Source organism: Rhinoderma darwinii, chromosome 1, assembly GCF_050947455.1.
Source record: "Rhinoderma darwinii isolate aRhiDar2 chromosome 1, aRhiDar2.hap1, whole genome shotgun sequence".
NCBI classification, from domain to species: Eukaryota; Metazoa; Chordata; class Amphibia; order Anura; family Rhinodermatidae; genus Rhinoderma; species Rhinoderma darwinii.
Genome location: NC_134687.1, coordinates 240621268 through 240640665, shown reverse-complemented (window position 1 = coordinate 240640665; position 19398 = coordinate 240621268). Strand labels below are relative to the sequence as shown.

Below are 19398 nucleotides of genomic sequence, written 5' to 3'. Positions count from 1 at the left end.
AATGATGTTCTATGGGTGTATTCACACGGCCGTTTTTTTTAACGGCATGTGAATAATGGCCGTCAAAAAAATAGGGCATGTCCTATTTTTGGCCATTTTAACGGCTTAACGGCCCCCATGGAAGTCAATGGATCCGTTTTTAACGGCTGTCAATACATGTAATAACCGTTAAAATCGGATCTTTGACATGGGGATTGGCAAGGGAACTACTAGTTCCCTTGCTGGCTATCGGCGGCGCAATGACACATACTCACCGATGCAGCGCCGACTTTGTCTGGTCGTTAGTCTCATGGGTTCTGCGAAGGCGCCGTGATCCCGTGAGACTAGCGACCAGACCAGAAGACGTCGCTGCATCGTGAGTATGTGTCATCGCTTCGCCGCAGATCCCGTGAAGACGAGGGACCTTACCTGAAGAAGTCAGCGCTGCATCGGTGAGTATGTAGGTTATTCATGACGGCTGTGTGGCATCATATACATCGGGGCTGTGTGGCATCATATACAGGATGGCTGTGTGGCATCTACAGGGGGGCTGTGTGGCATCATATACATCGGGGCTGCGTGGCATCATATACAGGAGGGCTGTGTGGCATCTACAGGGGGGCTGTGTGGCATCTAAGGGGGGGCCTGTGGCATCTACAGTGAGGCTGTGTGGCATCATATACAGGGAGGTGTGTGGCATCATATACAGGGAGGTGTGAGGCATCATACACAGGGAGGTGTGAGGCATCATATACAGGGAGGTGTGTAGCATCATATACAGGGAGGTGTGTGGCATCAAATACAGGGAGGTGTATGGCATCATATACAGGGAGGCCGTGTGGCATCGTATACAGGGAGGTGTGTGGCATCATATACAGGGAGGTGTGTGGCATCATATACAGGGATCATCTACAAGGAAGTGTGTGGCATCATATGCTGGGAGGTGTATGGAATCATATACAGGGAGGTGTGAGGCATCATATACAGGGAGGTGTATGGCATCATATACAGGGAGGTGTGTAGCATCATATGCTGGGAGGTGTGTGGCACTATATACAAGGAGGTGTGTGGCACCATATACAGGGAGGTGTGTGGCATCATATGCGGGGAGGTGTGTGGAATCATATACAGGGAGGTGTGTGGCATCATATACAGGGAGGCTGTAAATAGTGACCATGTGACTTTTCTGCAGTTTTTTTCTGCAGCTTGTGATTGAGATTTGCTAAATCTCATTCTCTATGCTGCTACTGCAAATGCTGTGAAATTTCTGCAAAGAATTCCATTGCTGAAATTCTGCAGCGTTATTGCTACGTAGTAACCCAGCCTTCCTCTTCACGAAGATTCTCTGGCTTGACATCTATATGTAACATAACAACTAAAAGAAGAGTGGCAGAGGCATCTGGGGCAGACAAAAACAATACCAGCAAGCTTTGCAAGAATAACCAAAACAAAATTAGAACCATATGGTACTGTAGGTGCAGAAGAGGGTTCAGAACACGGGAGTATAATCCAGTATATAGGCACGTCAAGCAAAAATTCAATGAAATAGAATACTTTTGCTACCTGTCCTAACCAGTAGCCGGAAAACTAACCTCAATGTTTCTGTGCTGCTGTGTAGTACTTTCAGGAAAATTTATTTTTATCTTAAATCCATATTCTATACCTCTTAGGCCTTATTCACACGAGTGTGTAAGATTTGTGGCCGCAAAAAATAAACTGTTTTTCATGAATATGTTGCTTCAGTGTGGTTTTCGTGTGTCATGCGTTTTCCTTCTATGCAAGAACTTTACTTTTTATTTTTTTTTCTCTGTATTTCTTTGGCATCTGATCAGTGAAAAACAAACAGTGCACGGTTGTCGTCCATGTGCTGTTTGTTTTTTAAAGAGAACCTTTCACCTGCCCATACGTGTGCAGCTGAGTGCACCATGTAATAAGCACTGCTTCACAAACCTTGTCACACTTTAAAAAAAATTATATTTTCCTCCATTATTTAGATATGGGTGCCATTATATTTGGTGCCCGATATGTAAATAACCCCCTGAACTGTCAATGGGGCGTGTAAATGGCATGGGGAAGGAACCATAGACTTTAATGGAGAAATATTCCAGCAAAATCTGTGCTCAAAGGCCGAATGGCACTCCTTCCCTTCTGAGCCCTGCCGTGTGCACAAACAGAAGTTTATGACCACATATGGGGTATTTCCATACTCAGGAGAAGTTGCTTTCCAAATGTTGGGGTGCTCTTTCTCCTTCATTTGTTGAAAAAAAATTGAGCTAAAGCTACATCTTATTGGGAAAAAAATTAATTTGACCAATTCTAATCTATGAAACACCTGTGAGTAGAGATGAGCGAATTTATGAAAAGTTCGGTTCGGCTGGTTCGCCGAATTTCATGAAAAAGTTTGATTCGGACCGAACTAGTTCTGACCGAACCTGTAATACAAGAAAGCCCCTAAAAATCGTGTATAACACTGTTTAAAAGCCCTAGAAGCTCTGTATAACACTCTTAGGTCACCCATGAGTGTATCCAAGTACTTTTGAGCTGTCTTTAAGGCAAAGTTAGTGTCAAAGTTACGCCAACATGTATGGCTATAGGAAAACGGATGGGACACGGTGATAACTAACAGAAACCACTGCACTTGTGCATGTTGTATGCTTAATGCATTGTTAAAAAAGGTACAAAAACTAACCATTTTTGGCGGCAGATGCCTGCCAGGGTTCATACATATAAGGTGGTAAAAGAAGAAGCAATGGCTTTTGACAAGCCCTCAAAAAATTTACCCTTTATGGTGGCAGATGCCTGCCAGGGTTCATCCATACATGGATGTAAAAGCAACAAGCAATGGCTTTTCACAAGCCCTCCAAAAATGTACCCTTTTTATTGGCAGATGCCTGCCGGGGTTCATCCATACATGGATGTAAAAGCAACAAGCAATGGCTTTTGACAAGCCCTCCAAAAATGTACCCTTTTTATTGGCAGATGCTTGCCGGGGTTCATCCATACATGGATGTAATGTAATAGCAACAAGCAATGGCTTTTGATAAGCCCTCCAAAAATGTACCCTTTTTATTAGCAGATGCCTGCCGGGGTTCATCCATACATGGATGTAATGTAAAAGCAACAAGCAATGGCTTTTGACAAGCCCTCCAAAAATGTACCCATTTTATTGGCAGATGCCTGCTGGGGTTCATCCATACATGGATGTAAAAGCAACAAGCAATGGCTTTTGACAAGCCCTCCAAAAATTTACCCTTTTTATTGGCAGATGCCTGCCGGGGTTCATCCATACATGGATGTAATGTAATAGCAACAAGCAATGGCTTTTGACAAGCCCTCCAAAAATTGACCCTTTTTATTGGCAGATGCCTGCCGCGGTTCATCCATACATGGATGTAAAAGCATGGATGTCATCACCATCACTGTCATGTTGTGCGGCTGCCTCGTCTCCTATCCCTTTCTGTAATTCCATCTCCAAATCCAGCTCCTCTTCAGGTCCTGTTTCCTCTACCTCATCCTCCTCCTCCTCCTCAACATCCATAGCCATCCTTTGCTGAATCATCGCTGAGAGCGTTTGCTCCATAATGAATATCGGCGGCATAACATCGTTCATTCCGCTAGCGTCACGGCTCACAAATCGTGTGGCCTCTTCAAAGGGCCTCAAAACGCGACATGCGTCTCTAACCAGCTGCCAGTGCCTGAGCTCAAAATTACGCTGGCTCCAAACGCTGCCCGTCTGCTGCATCAGGAAATCATTCACGGCTTTCCGCTGTTCGTACAGACGGTCCAACATGTGCAGGGTGGAATTCAAGCGTGTTGGAACGTCGCAAATCAGGCTGTGTTCTGGGAGATTGTTTTGACGCTGCAAGTCCAGGTGGGCGTGCTTAAATGCATACGAACGTCTAAAGCGAACGCAAACCCTCCTGGACATGGCCAGCACACCCTTCAAACCAACATATGACTTTAAGAAGCGTGTTATGACCAGATTGATCACATGTGCCATGCAAGGAGCGTGTGTCAGGTGACCTAGACGCAGTGCAGCCACAACGTTCTTCCCGTTATCAGAGACAACATTGCCCAGCGTGCGATTTCCTCCTTGATGCATAGCAGCAGCTCCTGCCCTGTGTGGCTTTTCTCGCCCAGGCTCAGCAGGTGTAAGACAGCGTTGTGGCGCTTCACCTTGCACCTATGAAAAGAGGAGGGAGGAGGAGTGGAAGATACGCTGTGTCCTGTCGGGGATGGGAAGACCTCCATTGAGGAGGGCAAGGAGGAGGAGGAGGATGGTAGGCGCCTGGTGTCCGGAGTTGAACCAGTAAGATACAAGCGTGGAGGTGGTAATGCCTGGCATTGCTGCGGTGGTGCATCGGACTGCAAAATATTGACCCAGTGGGCCGTGAAAGACATGTACTGTCCCTGCCCAAAGTTGCTGCTCCACGTGTCAACGGTGGTATGTATCCTGCTGCACACGGATAATTGCAAGGACGGGCACACCTTTTCCTCCACGTGCTTGTGCAAGGCAGGGACAGCTGTTTTTGAGAAGTAATGTCGGCTAGGTATTCGCCACCTAGGCTGAGCGCACGCCATCAATTGCTTGAAGCCGGTGGAGTCGACCAGGTGGTACGGCAGCGACTGCACCACCAACAACTTAGCCAGTTGTGAATTAAGCCGCACGACAAGTGGATGACTGGGTATATATTGTTGCTTATTGGACAACGATTCCGTAATGGATAACTGACGGAACGTAGGAGGAGCACTAGATGACAGTGATGATGATGATGACAACGACATGGTGGATAAGGCCTGGCTACTACTTAGATGACAGGGACTCGGAGCAGCAGCAGCAGCTGCAGAGGGGTCCTCATTAGATGTACATGATGATGGTGGGGCATGTCGATTGTCCCACATGGCCTTGTGATGCCGCCCCATGTGTTTACGTAGAGTGGTAGTTCCTACATTGCTGCCCTGCCCACGCCTTACTTTCTGCTTGCAGATACGGCACTGTGCCATGTTTTCGTCCTCCGGGAAGGTACAGAAAAATTGCCACATGGCAGAGTACCGTAAAGAGGTAGTACCACGTCAACCACCACCACCACCCGAGCTTGCCCCTTGTCTGGCAGGCTTTTTTCGGGAGCCTATACCAGCATCAGTGTCGCCGTCACCGGCTCCTGAGCTGACCCTACCGCTGCAACGTTTTGCAGATTGACTTCTGCCCCTACCTCGGCTTGGCTGTTTATCACTGCCAGTGCCGCCACTACTACCCTCCTCCTCTGACGCCGTCATCACCTTGTCATCATCATCATAGCCCTCCTCATCATCCCCACCACTTCTGTCACTGTGTTGTGAATGTGATGTGACATCATGGCGGGCTCCATGCCCCCCCTCATTACTGCGTCTGCCACCACGGCTACCAACACCCCCACTACCACAGCTATGCGTCTCGGACACCGCTTCCACCTCCACCACTGCCGCAACACACTCCGTTGGCTGACTCGCGGAAAACAAATCATCACTATGTTGTTCAGTATCTTCCTTCGCACCCGAGGAGATGTCTCTTAGGACTCTTAGGAAAGATGGCTTCCCGCTAGGAAGGGGGAGTGAAGACATAGATGATGGAATGGAAACGCTAGAAATACCCATATTACTACTGTCACTGTGCAAAGGAACTGTAGAGGATCTGGAATCCAACGAAACCTGGCTTGAAGCCAGATCGTCAGTCTTCCTGCTGAGATGACCGCGAGCCAGCCAACCAGTCCACAATGGCCGTATAGTCTAAAGTAACCCGCCCACCGGAGGAGATGGACAAGTCTGGCTTGCTGATACTGCTGCTACTACTACCAGCAGGCACATGGCTGCTGCTACTAGTGGAACTGGGCACATGTCTTGTGCCACAAATGCTGGTACGGGGTCTGGCACCAACAGATCCAACGTTTGGACTGAAAGAGGACACGGCCTTTCACAACCTTTTTTTTACCAGACATTTCACTGCTGGAGTGCAGCAAGTTGAATCAAAACTCGGGGGGATGAGCCCCTTCTAAAAGCATATTCACACACTGGCTTGGCAAATGGCAATGAATGAGAATTTCTATCAGCCACGCCGCGTTGCACTCAGGGAATGCTGGGCGTTGTAGTACTACGTCTACTACAAAGGCTGCCTGTATTGCAAGTTGGATTGTTATTTGTTTGTTATGTTAACGGCCGGGGATGAGCCCCTTCTAAAAGCGTATTAACACACTGACACTGGCTTGGCAAATGGCAATTAATGAGAATTCCTAGCAGCCATGCCGCGGTGCACTCAGGGAATGCTGGGAGTTGTAGTACTACGTCTACTACAAAGGCTACCTGTATTGCAAGTTGGATTGTTATTTGTTTGTTATGTTAACGGCCGGGGATGAGCCCCTTCTAAAAGCGTATTCACACACTGACACTGGCTTGGCAAATGGCAATGAATGAGAATTTCTATCAGCCACTGTGCACTGACTCAGGGAATGCTGGGCGTTGTAGTACTGCAAAGGCTGCCTGTATTGCAAGTTGGATGCAACGGGGATGAGCCCCTTATAAAAGCGTATTCACACGCTGGCTGAGTAGTGGATGAGCCCCTTCGATTGCTGGATTCCTGCCTTTTAGATTCCTAAAGCTTTCCCTTACTGCACAGAGATGCTATCCCTACAGCTCCTGTCTCTAAAATGGCCGCTGAGTTTCGTGCATAGACTTTTATTGCAGGCTTGAGCCCGCCCCTATGCTGCCTCCCGATTGGCTGGGAGAGCCGTTTGTATGGCATTATGGGGTAGCCTGATGTCAGGTGATATTGTGAAATCCTCCATTTTACATCTAACATGTGGCAGGCGCCAAAATGTAGCCGGGTTCGGTCAAAACCGGTTCGGCCAAATCCGGTGAAGTTCGGATTCGCTGCGAACCAAACTTTTCCCGATGTTCGGACCGAAACTGGGTTCGGTTGTCCCGGTTCGCTCATCTCTACCTGTGAGGTTAAAATGGTCACTACTGCTCTAGATGAATTCCTTTTGTGTGTAGTTTCCAAAATGAGTTGTTGGCACCACAAGACCTCTTGAAACCTGACATGGTGCCTAAAATATATTATAAATAATCTAATGAAAAGATGGCACCAAAATCTACCAGTTGTTCCTTTGCTTCTGAGGCCTGTATTTCAGTCCATTAGCACACTAGGGCCACATGAGGGATATTTCTAAAAACTGCAGAATGTGGGCAATAAATATTTAGTTGCGTTTCTCTGGTAAAAACCTTTAGTGTTACAAAAAAATTAAATTTGTACATTTCACCTCCACTTTTCTTTAATTCCTGTTAAACGCCTAAAGGGTTAAGAAACTTTCTAAATAAACAATTGGGAACAATTGGGACATATGGGAAATGTAAACTAGTAACTATTTTATGCAGTATTACTATCTGTCTTCTAATCAGATACATTTAAATTTAGAAAAATTCTCATTTTTAAACATTTTCACAAAATGTTGGTGTTTTTCACAAATAAGGAATGAATTTATTGACCAAACATAAAGTAAAATGTGTCAGAAGAGAGCAATCTCAGAATCGCTTGGATTGGGGAAAGCATTCCAAAGTTATTACCACAAAAAGTGACATGTGTCAGATTTGAAAAATAGGGCTGTTTCAATTAGTCCTAAAGTGGCTGAGGGGGGAAGAGGTTAACCCCTTAAGGACTCGGCCAATTTTGTCTTTGAGGACAGAACAATTTTTTTAGATTTCCCTCTTTGCATCCTGACGCTCATGACTGATTTTTTTTGTACGACGTAGCTGTATGAGACTTTGTTTTTTGCGGGACAAGTTGTACTTTATGTAGGTACCATTTTTTGGTACAAATACTTTATCATTAAATTTATTTATATTTTTATCTTGGCGAAAATGCTGAAAAAAAGCAGGTCCGCTGCAGTTTTAACCCCTTAAGGACGCAGCCTAGTTTTGGCCATAAGGCTCACAGCCCATTTTTCAAATCTGACATATTTCACTTTATGTGGTAGTAACGTCAGAATGCTTAAACCTATCCAAGCGATTCTGAGAATGTTTTCTCATGACACATTGGGCTTTATGTTAGTGGTAAAATTTGGACGATATATTCAGTGTTTATTGGTGAAAAATTGCAAAATCTTGAGAAAATTTTGAAAAAATAGCATTTTTCAGAATTTAAATGCATCTGCTTGTAAAACAGACGGTTTTACCACCCAAAATAGTTACTAGTTCACATTTCCCATATGTCTACTTTAGATTGGCATAGTTTTTTGAACATTGTTTTATTTTTATTGGACTTTACAAGGCTTAGAACATAACCAGCAATTTCTCATATTTTTAAGAAAATTTCTAAAGCCTTTTTTTTAAGGTGCCTGTTCGGTTCCGAAGTGGCTTTGAGGGGCCTATGTATTAGAAACCCCCATAAAACACCCCATTTTGAAAACTAGACCCCTCAAAGTTTTCAAAACAGCATTTAGAAAGTTTATTTAACCCTTCAGGCATTTCACAGAAATTAAAGCAAAGTAGAGGTGAAATTTGCAAATTAAATTTTTCTTGCTGAATTTCAATTGTATTCAATTTTTTTCTGTAACACAGAAGATTTTACCAGAGAAACAGTACTAAATATGTATTGTCCAGATTCTGCAGTTTTTAGAAATGTCCCACATGTGCTCGTGGACTAAAACACAAGCCCCAGAAGCAAAGAAGGACCTAGTACATTTTGAGGCCTCTTTTTTATTAGAATATATTTTAGGCAGCATGCCAGGTTTGAAGAGATATTGAGGTGCCAAACCAGTAGGAATCCCCCAAAAGTGACCCCATTTCGGAAACTACACCCCTCAAGGAATTAATTTATGGTTGTTGTTACCATTTTGACCCCACCGTTTTTACACAGCACGTATTGGGCTGTGAAATTAAAAAAAAATGACATTTTTTCCAATAAGATGTAATTTTTGATAAAAATTTCTTATTTTCACAGGGAACAAAACACTCCATTTTGTTGCCCAATTTATCCTGAGTTCAGCAATACCCCATTTGTGGCGATAAACTGCCGTTTGGGCCCATGGGTGGCCTCAGAAGGAAAGGAGCACTGTGTGTTCTTTGGAGTGCAGATTTTACTGGATTGGTTTTCGGGTGCCATGTCGCATTTGCAGAGCCCCAGAGGTATCAAAGCAATGGAAACCCACCATAAGTGACCCCATTTTGGAAACTACACCCCTCAAGGAATTAATTGATGGGTAATGTGACCATTTAGGCACCATAGTTTCTTCACAGAACTTATTTGAATTGGGCTGGGAATTTTTTTTAAAAATTTTTTTCCAATAATATATCGTTTTAGCTCAAAATTTCTTATTTTCACAAGAAACAAAATACCCCATTTTGTTGCCCAATTTGTCCTGAGTGCAGCAATACCCCATTTGTGGTGATAAACTGCTGTTTGGGCCCATGGGAGGGCTCAGAAGGAAAGGAGCGCTATTTGTTCTTTGGAGTCCAGATTTTGCTGGATTGGTTTTCGGGTACCATGTCGCATTTGCAGAGCCACTGAGGTGACCCCATTTTGGAAACTAAACCCCTCAAGGAATTCATTTATTGGTGTTGTGACCATTTTGACCCCATAGTTTTTTCACATAACTTATTGGAATTGGGCTGGGAATTCAAACAAAATTATTTTATTCCAATAATATGTAGTTTTGGCTGAAATCTTCTTATTTTCACAAGAAATAAAATACCCCATTTTGTTGCCCAATTTGTCCTGAGTGCGGCAATGCCCAATTTGTGGTGATAAACTGACGTTTGGGCCCATGGGAGGGCTCAGAAGGAAAGGACCACCATTTGGCCTACTGGGGATTTTCTGGTGAGAAGTCATGTATGCAGAAGCCCCTGAGGTACCAGTACAGTTGAAACCCCCAAGAAGTGACTCCGTTTTCAAAACTACACCCCTTAAGGCATTCATCTAGAGGTGTAGTGAGCATTTTTACCGGAAACATACACCCCATAAACTGTAATGTGGGTTCTCACGGGTATGGCAATACCCTCAATGTAGCTGTTATCACCTGCCTGGGCACACAGCAGGGCTCAGAAGGGAAAGATGAGGGGGATAAGCTGTGCGGAGGGCATCAGGGTAAGTAAAACTGGGGTAGATTAAAAATCAAGGGATGTATGATACATTTTGAAGCACTCTTTCATACAGAGCCTTGGTTTTTCAGGAAACGTGTCACATTGATATATTGTGTCCTCCCTTGACTTTTTCCTTTCTTGCCAGTTTGGGGAACTTCTCCTGGAAAGTGTTGCCCTGGTACGATGCGTGTGGCCTCGCTTCCAGAAGTACTGGGTGTCCCCACTTCTTGGTCCCTAAAAATTAGTTTCTTGATAACCATCTCTTGAAATTCCAGGAAAGTTCCCGTCTGGCCTGCACATCGACGTAGCACGTACACATTGTACAATGCCATCTGTATGATCTGACAAGTCCACCACTCCCATGTACCTATTGTAGTCCAGGATGCAGTCTGGTTTGGGGGTCTCTGTACTGGCACATCGTACAGGTACATGGGCACTGGTGTGACATCTCTCTTGTCCTTGTACTTGACACACAATATGTTGCTGCTAGAATGTGCCCTGCTCTCACCCCTTCTGAGTGTTTGCCCAAGCAGAGTCTTAGGGAGGCCTCTCAGATTTCTTCTAGCAGTGCCGCATGACTTCTGGAAGCGAGGCACTTGAAGAGTGGGACGCTGGTATAAAAATTATCCAGGTAGAGGTGGTAACCCTGGTCCAGTAGTGGGTGGCCCAAATCCCACACAATTTTTGCATTAACTCCCAGTAAGGGGGGGCATTCTGGGGGCTGAGCACTGATGTCCTTCCCTTCATATATCCTAAATTTGTAGGTATACCCTGACACACTCGCACAGCTTATACATCTTCACGCCATACCTTGCCCTCTTACTCGGCAGGTACTGGCGGAACTGAAGCCTCCCTTTAAAATGTACCAAGGACTCATCAATAGATATACAATTCTCGGGGGTGTATGCTTAGGAAAACCGGGCACTGAAACGGTCTAATAGGGGTCTCCGTTTTTACAAACGGTCAAAACTGGGGTCGTCTTGGAGTAGGCAATGCTGATTAGGAGAAGCGAAGTATTGCCTCATTTTTATTTTTTTTAGGTTCCAGTTCAGTTCTGAGGTTGCTTTGAGGGGCCTATATATTAGACACCCCCATCAAACACCCCATTTTAGAAACTAGACCCCTCAAATTATTCACAACAGCATTTAGAAAGTTTATGAACTCTTTAGGTGTTTCACAGGAATTTAGAGCAAAGTAGAGGTGAAATTTACATATTTATTTTTGTCAGAAAATCCTTTTTATACCATTTTTTTCTATAACACAACAGGTTTTACCAGAGAAATGCAACTTAATATTTATTGCCCAGATTCTGCCCTTTTGAGAAATATCCCACATGTGGCCCTAGTGTGGTAATGGACTGAAGCATCGGCCTCCGAAGCAAAGGAGCACCTAGAGGATTTTGGTGGTGCCAAACAGTGGAAACCCACGAAAAGTGACCCCATTTTGGAAACTAGACCCCTTGAGGAATTCATTGTAGTTTTCTTGGGGTGCATGCGGCTTTTTGATCAGTTTTTATTCTATTTTTAGGTGGCGTGGTGACTAAAAAACAGCAATTCTACTATTGTTTTTTTATTCTATTTTTTTTACAGCGTTCATCGTGCGCTATAAATGACATATTCACTTTATTCTGCGGGGCGATATGATTACGGCGATACCAGATATTTATAGTTTTTTTTTATGTCTTATGGCGTTTGCACGATAAAATACGTTTTGTAAAAAATCATTCACTTTTTGTGTTACCTTATTCTAAGCGCCAGAACTTTTTTATTTTTCCATCAATAAAGCCGTGCGAGGACTTATTTTTTGCGTAACGAACTGTAGTTTCAATCATTACCATTTTTAGGTACATGCGACTTTTTGTTCTCTTTTTATTCCATTTTTTGGGAGGTGAAGTGACCAAACAATTGTGATTGTGGTACGGTTTATTATTATTTTCTTTTACGGCGTTCACCGTGCGGGAAAAATAACAAAATATTTTTGTAGTTCAGGCCGTTACGGACGCGGCGATACCAATCATGTATAGTTTATTTGTTTATTCATCTATTTTTAATAATAATAAAGGACTGATAAGGGAAAAGGGGGGATTTTTACTTTTATTACTTTTAAAACTTTTATTTTCTTATTTTTACACATTTTTTTTTTACTTTATTACTTTGTCCCACTAGGGGACTTGAGGGCAGGAGGCCCTGATCGCAATTCTAATACACTGCACTACATGCGTAGTGCAGTGTATTAGAGCTGTCAGCTACTCACTGACAGCAAGCATAGTGGGTCCTGACTTTGTCAGGACCCATTAGGCTTCCGTCGATGGTAAAGCCGGACGCCATTGTTTGGTGTCCGGTTGCCATAGCCACCATCGCCGGCCGCTATCGTGTCGCAGGCCGGCGATGGTAGCTTAACCCCTAAAAAGCCGCAATCTCTATTGAACGCGGCTTTTAAGGGGTTAATCAGCGGGGACACATCGATCGGTCCCTGCTGTAGGAGCTGCGGCAGCTGCTGTACGAGACCCCAGCTGTCACAGATCCTGTATGTGTCGGGAAGACGGCCGAAATGGCCGTTACTGCCGAGTCGTACTATTAGGTCATGGAGCGCGAACGATACAGCTACCATGACCTAATAGTACGTCCAGGAGCTGGAAGGGGTTAATATTTTTTTTTTTTACACCATATACCGATCATCATAAATACTGTTATACATTTGTTGTACAGGTTGTTACAGTTGTGGTGATACCAAATATGTCTGTATTATTTAATGTTTTGGGACTTTTAAAAAGTTTATTTATTGTAGAAAATGTGTATTTCTGTATTTTTTTTTTACTATTTTTTTTTATTTAACATTATTTATTTTTTTTAAATGAATTTAACTTTTTTTTTTATCCCATAGAGTGGATTGTTCATTTTCATTTAGATTTTTAACTGTAATGTACTGGCATATATCTATATGCCAGTACAGTAGCCTGTGTACTAATTCTACACAGGCAGTTGTTGTTGTTGTTGTTAGGGCATACCTCAGTATGCCCTGACAACAGGAAATATGGTCAGACAGCCCTGCGGTCCATCAATGGACCCTGGGCTGTCTGGCCATACAAGTTATGGGCTTTGATCACGTCACAGGGATTTTCTGTGACGCGATCAAAGGGCAGTCCCCCTTCCCTTGTTAACTTTAAATGCCGTGATCGGTTTCTCTTCTTTCCGCCGTTAGAGCGGGGCTGCAACTTTGTATTACAGCCATTGCCCCGCTCCTGATCACGCGCGGACACGACTGTCACACAGGATGAGAATGCTCGTCCTAATGTGCGAAGTACCTGCCTCTCAGGACGAGTATTCTCGTCCTGTGTCGGCAACCAGTTACGCAACCCGACGATACCATTTATTTATTTTTTATTGTAGTAATGGAAAAAAGGGATTTTTTTAGAACTTTTAATTTTTTTAATTCTTTTGTTGAAAACATTATTAAAATATTTAACGTTCTTAGGGTATGTTCACACGCAAACTCAAAAACGTCTGAAAATATGAAAAACGGCTCCAAAAACGTCCGAAGAAGTGACCTGCACTTCTGTAAAAAACCGGCCTGTCTGAACAGAACGCCGTTTTGCCCATTGAAATCAATGGGCAGATGTTTGGAGGATTTCTGATTCTGAATTTTCGGACGTATTTCGGCCCTAAAAACGGCCGAAAATAAGCCGTGTGAACATACCCTTATACTCTTGCTAGGGACGTAAACGTGTTATCATTTGATCACTGGTACAATATACTGCAGTAAATTTTCATTTTCACTGTCTCAGAGCTTAATAGGAGGACAAAAATGGCAGACTGGGGGTCTTCACTAGGCCCTTGACTGCCATGACAAATAATCGGCACCCCATGATTTCATTGCGGGGGACTTCATGGGATGACGGAGGGGCTCTCCCCGTCTTTGTAATGGCTTAGATTCCGCGTTCACCGCGGCATCTAAGTGGTTAAACGGCTGTTAGAGCGAGGTGTTAAATTCTTAAAAAAATATTTTGAATATAAAACTTGATTTAAATAAAAGGTCATTTTCTGATGACCTATTCCATTTAACTAGCTCTAAAAAGAACTATAATAGATTAGACAATTTAAAACATCATTATCTGGTGCCCTCCTGTGGCTGCAAATGTAATTGCTTCATTTCCCAGTTAATTTTTTCTCTATTTTCTCTTTGAAGGATCAGTGTATTAACAAGATTAACAATGAGACGAAGTCGGACAATGTCCTTTCTCACGAATGAGGTAATAAAACTTAATTTTACAAATATCTTTATAGTATGTGTTTTTGACAGTAGTAGGGCTATAATATTGTATGGTTCTATGGTCTTTGTTTGAAGTACTGTATGGTAACAAGTAAAGAGTTATGAAGATAAAATGACTAGGAACAAATCACTAAATAATCTGATGTATTATATAAACTGATACTGATATTCTGCTATAAAAATAGCATGTTGGAGAGTTCTATTTTCCAAGTCTGTTCGCTATGGGGCGTAACTATGAAAGACTGGGCCCCATAGAAAACGTTTGTCTGGGGCCCCCCCTCCCCTGGGTGTCACACAACCCCCCCCCCCTTGTAGATAGTGCCTTTTTTACAGCCCCCCCCTGTAGATAACGCCATACAGCCCCCCTGTAGATAACGCAATACAGCCCCCCTGTAGGTAACGCCATGCAGAGTCCCCTCCCTGTAGGTAACGCCATGCAGAGTCCCCCCCCTGTAGGTAACGCCATACAGAGTCCCCCCTGTAGGTAACGCCATGCAGAGTCCCCCCCTGTAGGTAACGCCATGCAGAGTCCCCCCCTGTAGGTAACGCCATGCAGAGTCCCCCCCTGTAGGTAACGCCATGCAGAGTCCCCCCCTGTAGGTAACGCCATACAGAGTCCCCCCTGTAGGTAACGCCATACAGAGTCCCCCCCTGTAGGTAACGCCATACAGAGTCCCCCCCTGTAGGTAACGCCATACAGAGTCCCCCCCTGTAGGTAACGCCATACAGAGTCCCCCCCTGTAGGTAACGCCATACAGAGTCCCCCCCTGTAGGTAACACGCCATACAGAGATCCCCCCTGTAGGTGACGCCATACAGAGTCCCCCCCCCCTGTAGGTGACGCCATACAGAGTCCCCCCCTGTAGGTAACGCCATACAGAGTCCCCCCCTGTAGGTAACGCCATACAGAGTCCCCCCCTGTAGGTAACACCATACAGAGTCCCCCCCTGTAGGTAACGCCATACAGAGTCCCCCCCTGTAGGTAACGCCATACAGAGTCCCCCCCTGTAGGTAACGCCATACAGTGTCCCCCCCTGTAGGTAACGCCATGCAGAGTCCCCCCCTGTAGGTAACGCCATGCAGAGTCCCGTCCCCCCCCTGTAGGTAACGCCAGTCAGAGTCCCCCCCCCCTGTAGGTAACGCCAGGCAGAGTCCCGTCCCCCCCCTGTCGGTAACGCCATGCAGAGTCCCGTCCCCCCCCTGTAGGTAACGCCATGCATCCCCTATCCACAGGATAGGGGATACATGTGTGATCGCTGGAAGCGTTAAGGAGAACGGGGGACAGAAAGTCACCTGAAGTTCTCCATCACTAACCTCTGACTTCCGGCGTCTGCGCAGCTCAATAAAAATGAAAGGAGCGCTGGTCACGCATGCGCACAAGCGCGACCGGCGCTCCATTCATTTCTACGGAGCTGCCGACACAGACCCCGGAAGTCCGAGGTTTGTGATGGAGAACTTCAGGGGACTTTCAGTCCCCCGTTCTCCCTATCAATGCCAGCGATCACACATGTATCCCGTATCCTGTGGATAGGGGATACATATCTTTTGTTTAATGGCAGAGCGGGGAGATACCTCCCTGCTCTGCCATAGTGTTCAGTGGTGTCCCGCTGTAGCAGCCATAGCGGCTGCTAGCGGAGCCTCCGGCCATGGTGGCAATTATGGATGGCATACAGCACTTGAGGCATAAGGATCATTTTGATCAAATTAGTCCTACCCAGAGCAGATAGCGGGAGCTTGTTCCAAGCCTCCACTTTGGCCTTTATCTTCGTCAACATTGAAGTCAATCCTGGAAAGAGACTGATACGTTGAAGAAGCACAGGAGTACTGATACCGACTTGGATGCTTATCCCTCCATACATCCCGTCAACCCATTTTAGCAATCAGATGACCAAACGCTGTTATCCCTCCCCCTACCATGCCAAATTTATCCATACCAGTATTCATCACAGCATTAAAATCCCCCATCAAGAGTAAAGGCACCTCCGGGAATCTAGACAGTTCTTCGACCACCTTCCTAATACACCCACTTGAAAAGGGAGGAGGAACATACAGCACCACCAACACACATTCCCAATGATAGAGAGAACAGTGTACCCCAACATACCGCCCCTCCCCATCCTGGAAGGAAGAATGGCAAATAAATGGTACTGCCCTATGTATGAGAAGACTCACCCCCCTGGAATAAGTGGTGTGGTAGGAATGAAAACCATGACCTATCTAGGCCCTATGTATCATGGAAGCCGAGTCCCTAGTCATATGCGTCTCCTGTAATCCAATGACCCGTGCCTCCTGCTGCTTGAGAAACTCAAATACCGCCTGCCTTTTCCTGGAGTCACGCAAGCCCCGAACATTCCAGGACAGACAATTAAGTGATCCCATCATTCCTCAACATAACCCAATACATTGTACCCTGTAGCCGTATTTTTGAATATCCGACCGGCTGAGTCAATCTCCCCCCATCACCCTCCCCTGTAACAACCCCAATAAACCTACCCCCGTCAAATGGTCGGGGCGAAAGATAGTGTCTGTCATAGCCCATAACGACAAGCATCGGCAGGTCAACACCGCCCACCGCACAACCAGTGATACCCCAACCTGCAATCCACGCATCATACTCAACTGACCATTACTCCCACTTCCCTTTGCAAATAACAGCCATCCCTTCAACATATTGTTTCCCCGCAATGTCCATAGACAAATCCCTCCCAGTCCTCAGTGTTCACTGCAGCCATGCCCTCAGAGGCAACCAGGAAACCAAACATAGCCATGAGCTGTCAGCGCCAGTTCTTGCAATGGTCTACAGCAGCTGGCATAGTCCCGCATCCCCGGCCTCAGCATCCCAGCCGGTCCACTCCAGATCAGCGCCGTCTCTCCGCATACTCCGGTCCCAATTGACTTTCGTGGCTGTCCAACCATCGTACCGCATCTCTCGGTGTCTCGAAAAATGAAGTCGTTCCCAGGGCCACCACTCTTAGCCGGGCAGGATACATCATGGAGTATTGCACTTGCAACGCCCTGAGGCGCCTCTTTATATCCATAAATTGCGATCTCTTCCGTTGCACTTCCATAGAGAAATCAGGAAAGAGGGACACTCTCACCCCATTGAAGGAGATATCTTGACGTTCTCTCGCTTTCCTCAGGATCTTATCTCTATCCTTGTAGTGTAGGATCTTTATGAAAACGGGTCTCGGCGGTCTCCCCGGAGGACCGGGTCTGGTCGGCACTCTGTGCGCCCTCTCCACTGCAAATAGAGGAGTCAACTCTTCTCTGCCAAATGTGTCAATCCAGCCATTTTTCGAAGAAATCATCCGGATTCGTGCCCTCCACTCGTTCCGGAACCCCCACTAGGCGAACATTGTTCCGTCTCAGACGATTCTCCATATCATCTGTCTTTGCCAGTAATGCAGCCACAGCCTGAGAATGTGCTTGTACATCCAGCCGTATGTTAGGAATAGCATCCTCCATTTCAGATACTCTCCCTTCCACAGCCGTAGTGCGTTCCGCTACTTTTTGCAGGTCATTTCTAAGCAACAAAATGTCCTCCTTCAATCCACCCAGCTGGCATGATAAGGCATGGAATTCTGCTTCACTGCAGCAAAAATGTCCTTTAATGAGGGTTCCCCCTTCCTTGCTCCACTGTGCCCTCCAGCACTTGGCTGACCCCGCATGGCACCACACATCTCCTCCTCATCCTCACTCGTCATGTCCCCTGCCAAAGGAGAATACCTTGATCCATATGAGGAGCCTCGAGCAGCCTGATCACCAGCCGATGTTCCCTGCAGTGCAGCTGCCTCTCCTGCTCTCGGCGTACGGGCGAACCGCTCCAGCTTCTCTGCTTCCTGCCTGAGGCCTCTAGTCCGGCCGTCCGGCGTCGATTTCTGCTTCTTCGAGCGAGTCATTACAGCCGGGCACTCGAGCACCACCACCTCCATATCGAGGTAAGTCACAGGGGAGAATGTTTTCCCCGAATTCAGCGGGATATATAGGACTGACAGGATGGGTACAGCAGGAGCTCTGGTCACACGCGTCCGCTCACATTCACCGCTAGGCCACGCCCCTGTAAAAAGATGTTTACCGTGAGGTATATGTTTTTTTTAAAATGGGATTCAATGGGCAACGTACAGACGTAGCCATCTTTAAAGAGGCTCTGTCACCACATTATAAGTGCCCTATCTCCTACATAAGGATATGGGCGCTATAATGTAGTTGACAGTAATGCTTTTTATTTCAAAAAACGATCTATTTTAAACCACTTTATGAGCGATTTTTAGCTTTATGCTAATGAGTTTCTTAATGCCCAAGTGGGCGTGTTTTACTTTAGACCAAGTGGGCGTTGTACAGAGGAGTGTATGACGCTGACCAATCAGCGTCATGCACTTCTCTCCATTCATTTACACTGCACTAGCGATATAGTTATATCGCTATGTGCAGCTTCATACACACACTATAACATTACTGTAGTGTCCTGATAATGAATATTCATCACTACCAGCCTGGACGTGATGTTTATTCAGAATCCTGACACTTCTGAATCTTTTCTGTGAGATTCCAGCAAGGCAAGCGTAATCTCGTTTGAAATGACAGGTTACATCGTAATCTCGCGAGATAACGCTTGCCTTGCTGTAAATCTCACAGTAAAGATTCAGAAGTGTATTCATTATCAGGACACTACAGTAATGTTAGTGTTTGTGTATGTAGCTGCACTGTAGCTGCACCTCTTTAGCCACTTTTGACCTTCCTGACAGAGCCTCATTTTTCAAATCTGACATGTTTCACTTTAAGTGGTAATAACTTCGGAATGCTTTTACCTATCCAAGCGATTCTGAGATTGTTTTCTCGTGACACATTGGACTTTATGTTACTGGCAAAATTTGCTCGATACATTCAATATTTAAATGTGAAAAACACCAACATTTCGCGAAAAATTGCAAAAATTAAAATTTTTCTAAATTTAAATATATCTGCTTGTAAGACAGGCAGTTATACCACACAAAATTGTTGCTAATTAACATCCCCCATATGTCTACATTAGATTGATATT

At 45.2% G+C, this 19398-nt stretch overlaps 1 protein-coding gene across 2 annotated transcripts in view; it reads left to right on the top strand.

The window, feature by feature from the left end:
* The window catches only part of LOC142760135 (3',5'-cyclic-AMP phosphodiesterase 4C-like), a 275471-nt gene that overhangs the window by 95384 nt on the left and 160689 nt on the right, over window positions 1-19398 (top strand). For both annotated transcript variants that reach the window (XM_075863107.1, XM_075863116.1), the window contains exon 2: window positions 14275-14338. In XM_075863107.1, coding sequence (XP_075719222.1) covers window positions 14300-14338 — 39 coding nt within the window. In that variant the 5' untranslated portion in view covers window positions 14275-14299. The remainder of the gene's footprint in view (window positions 1-14274; window positions 14339-19398) is intronic.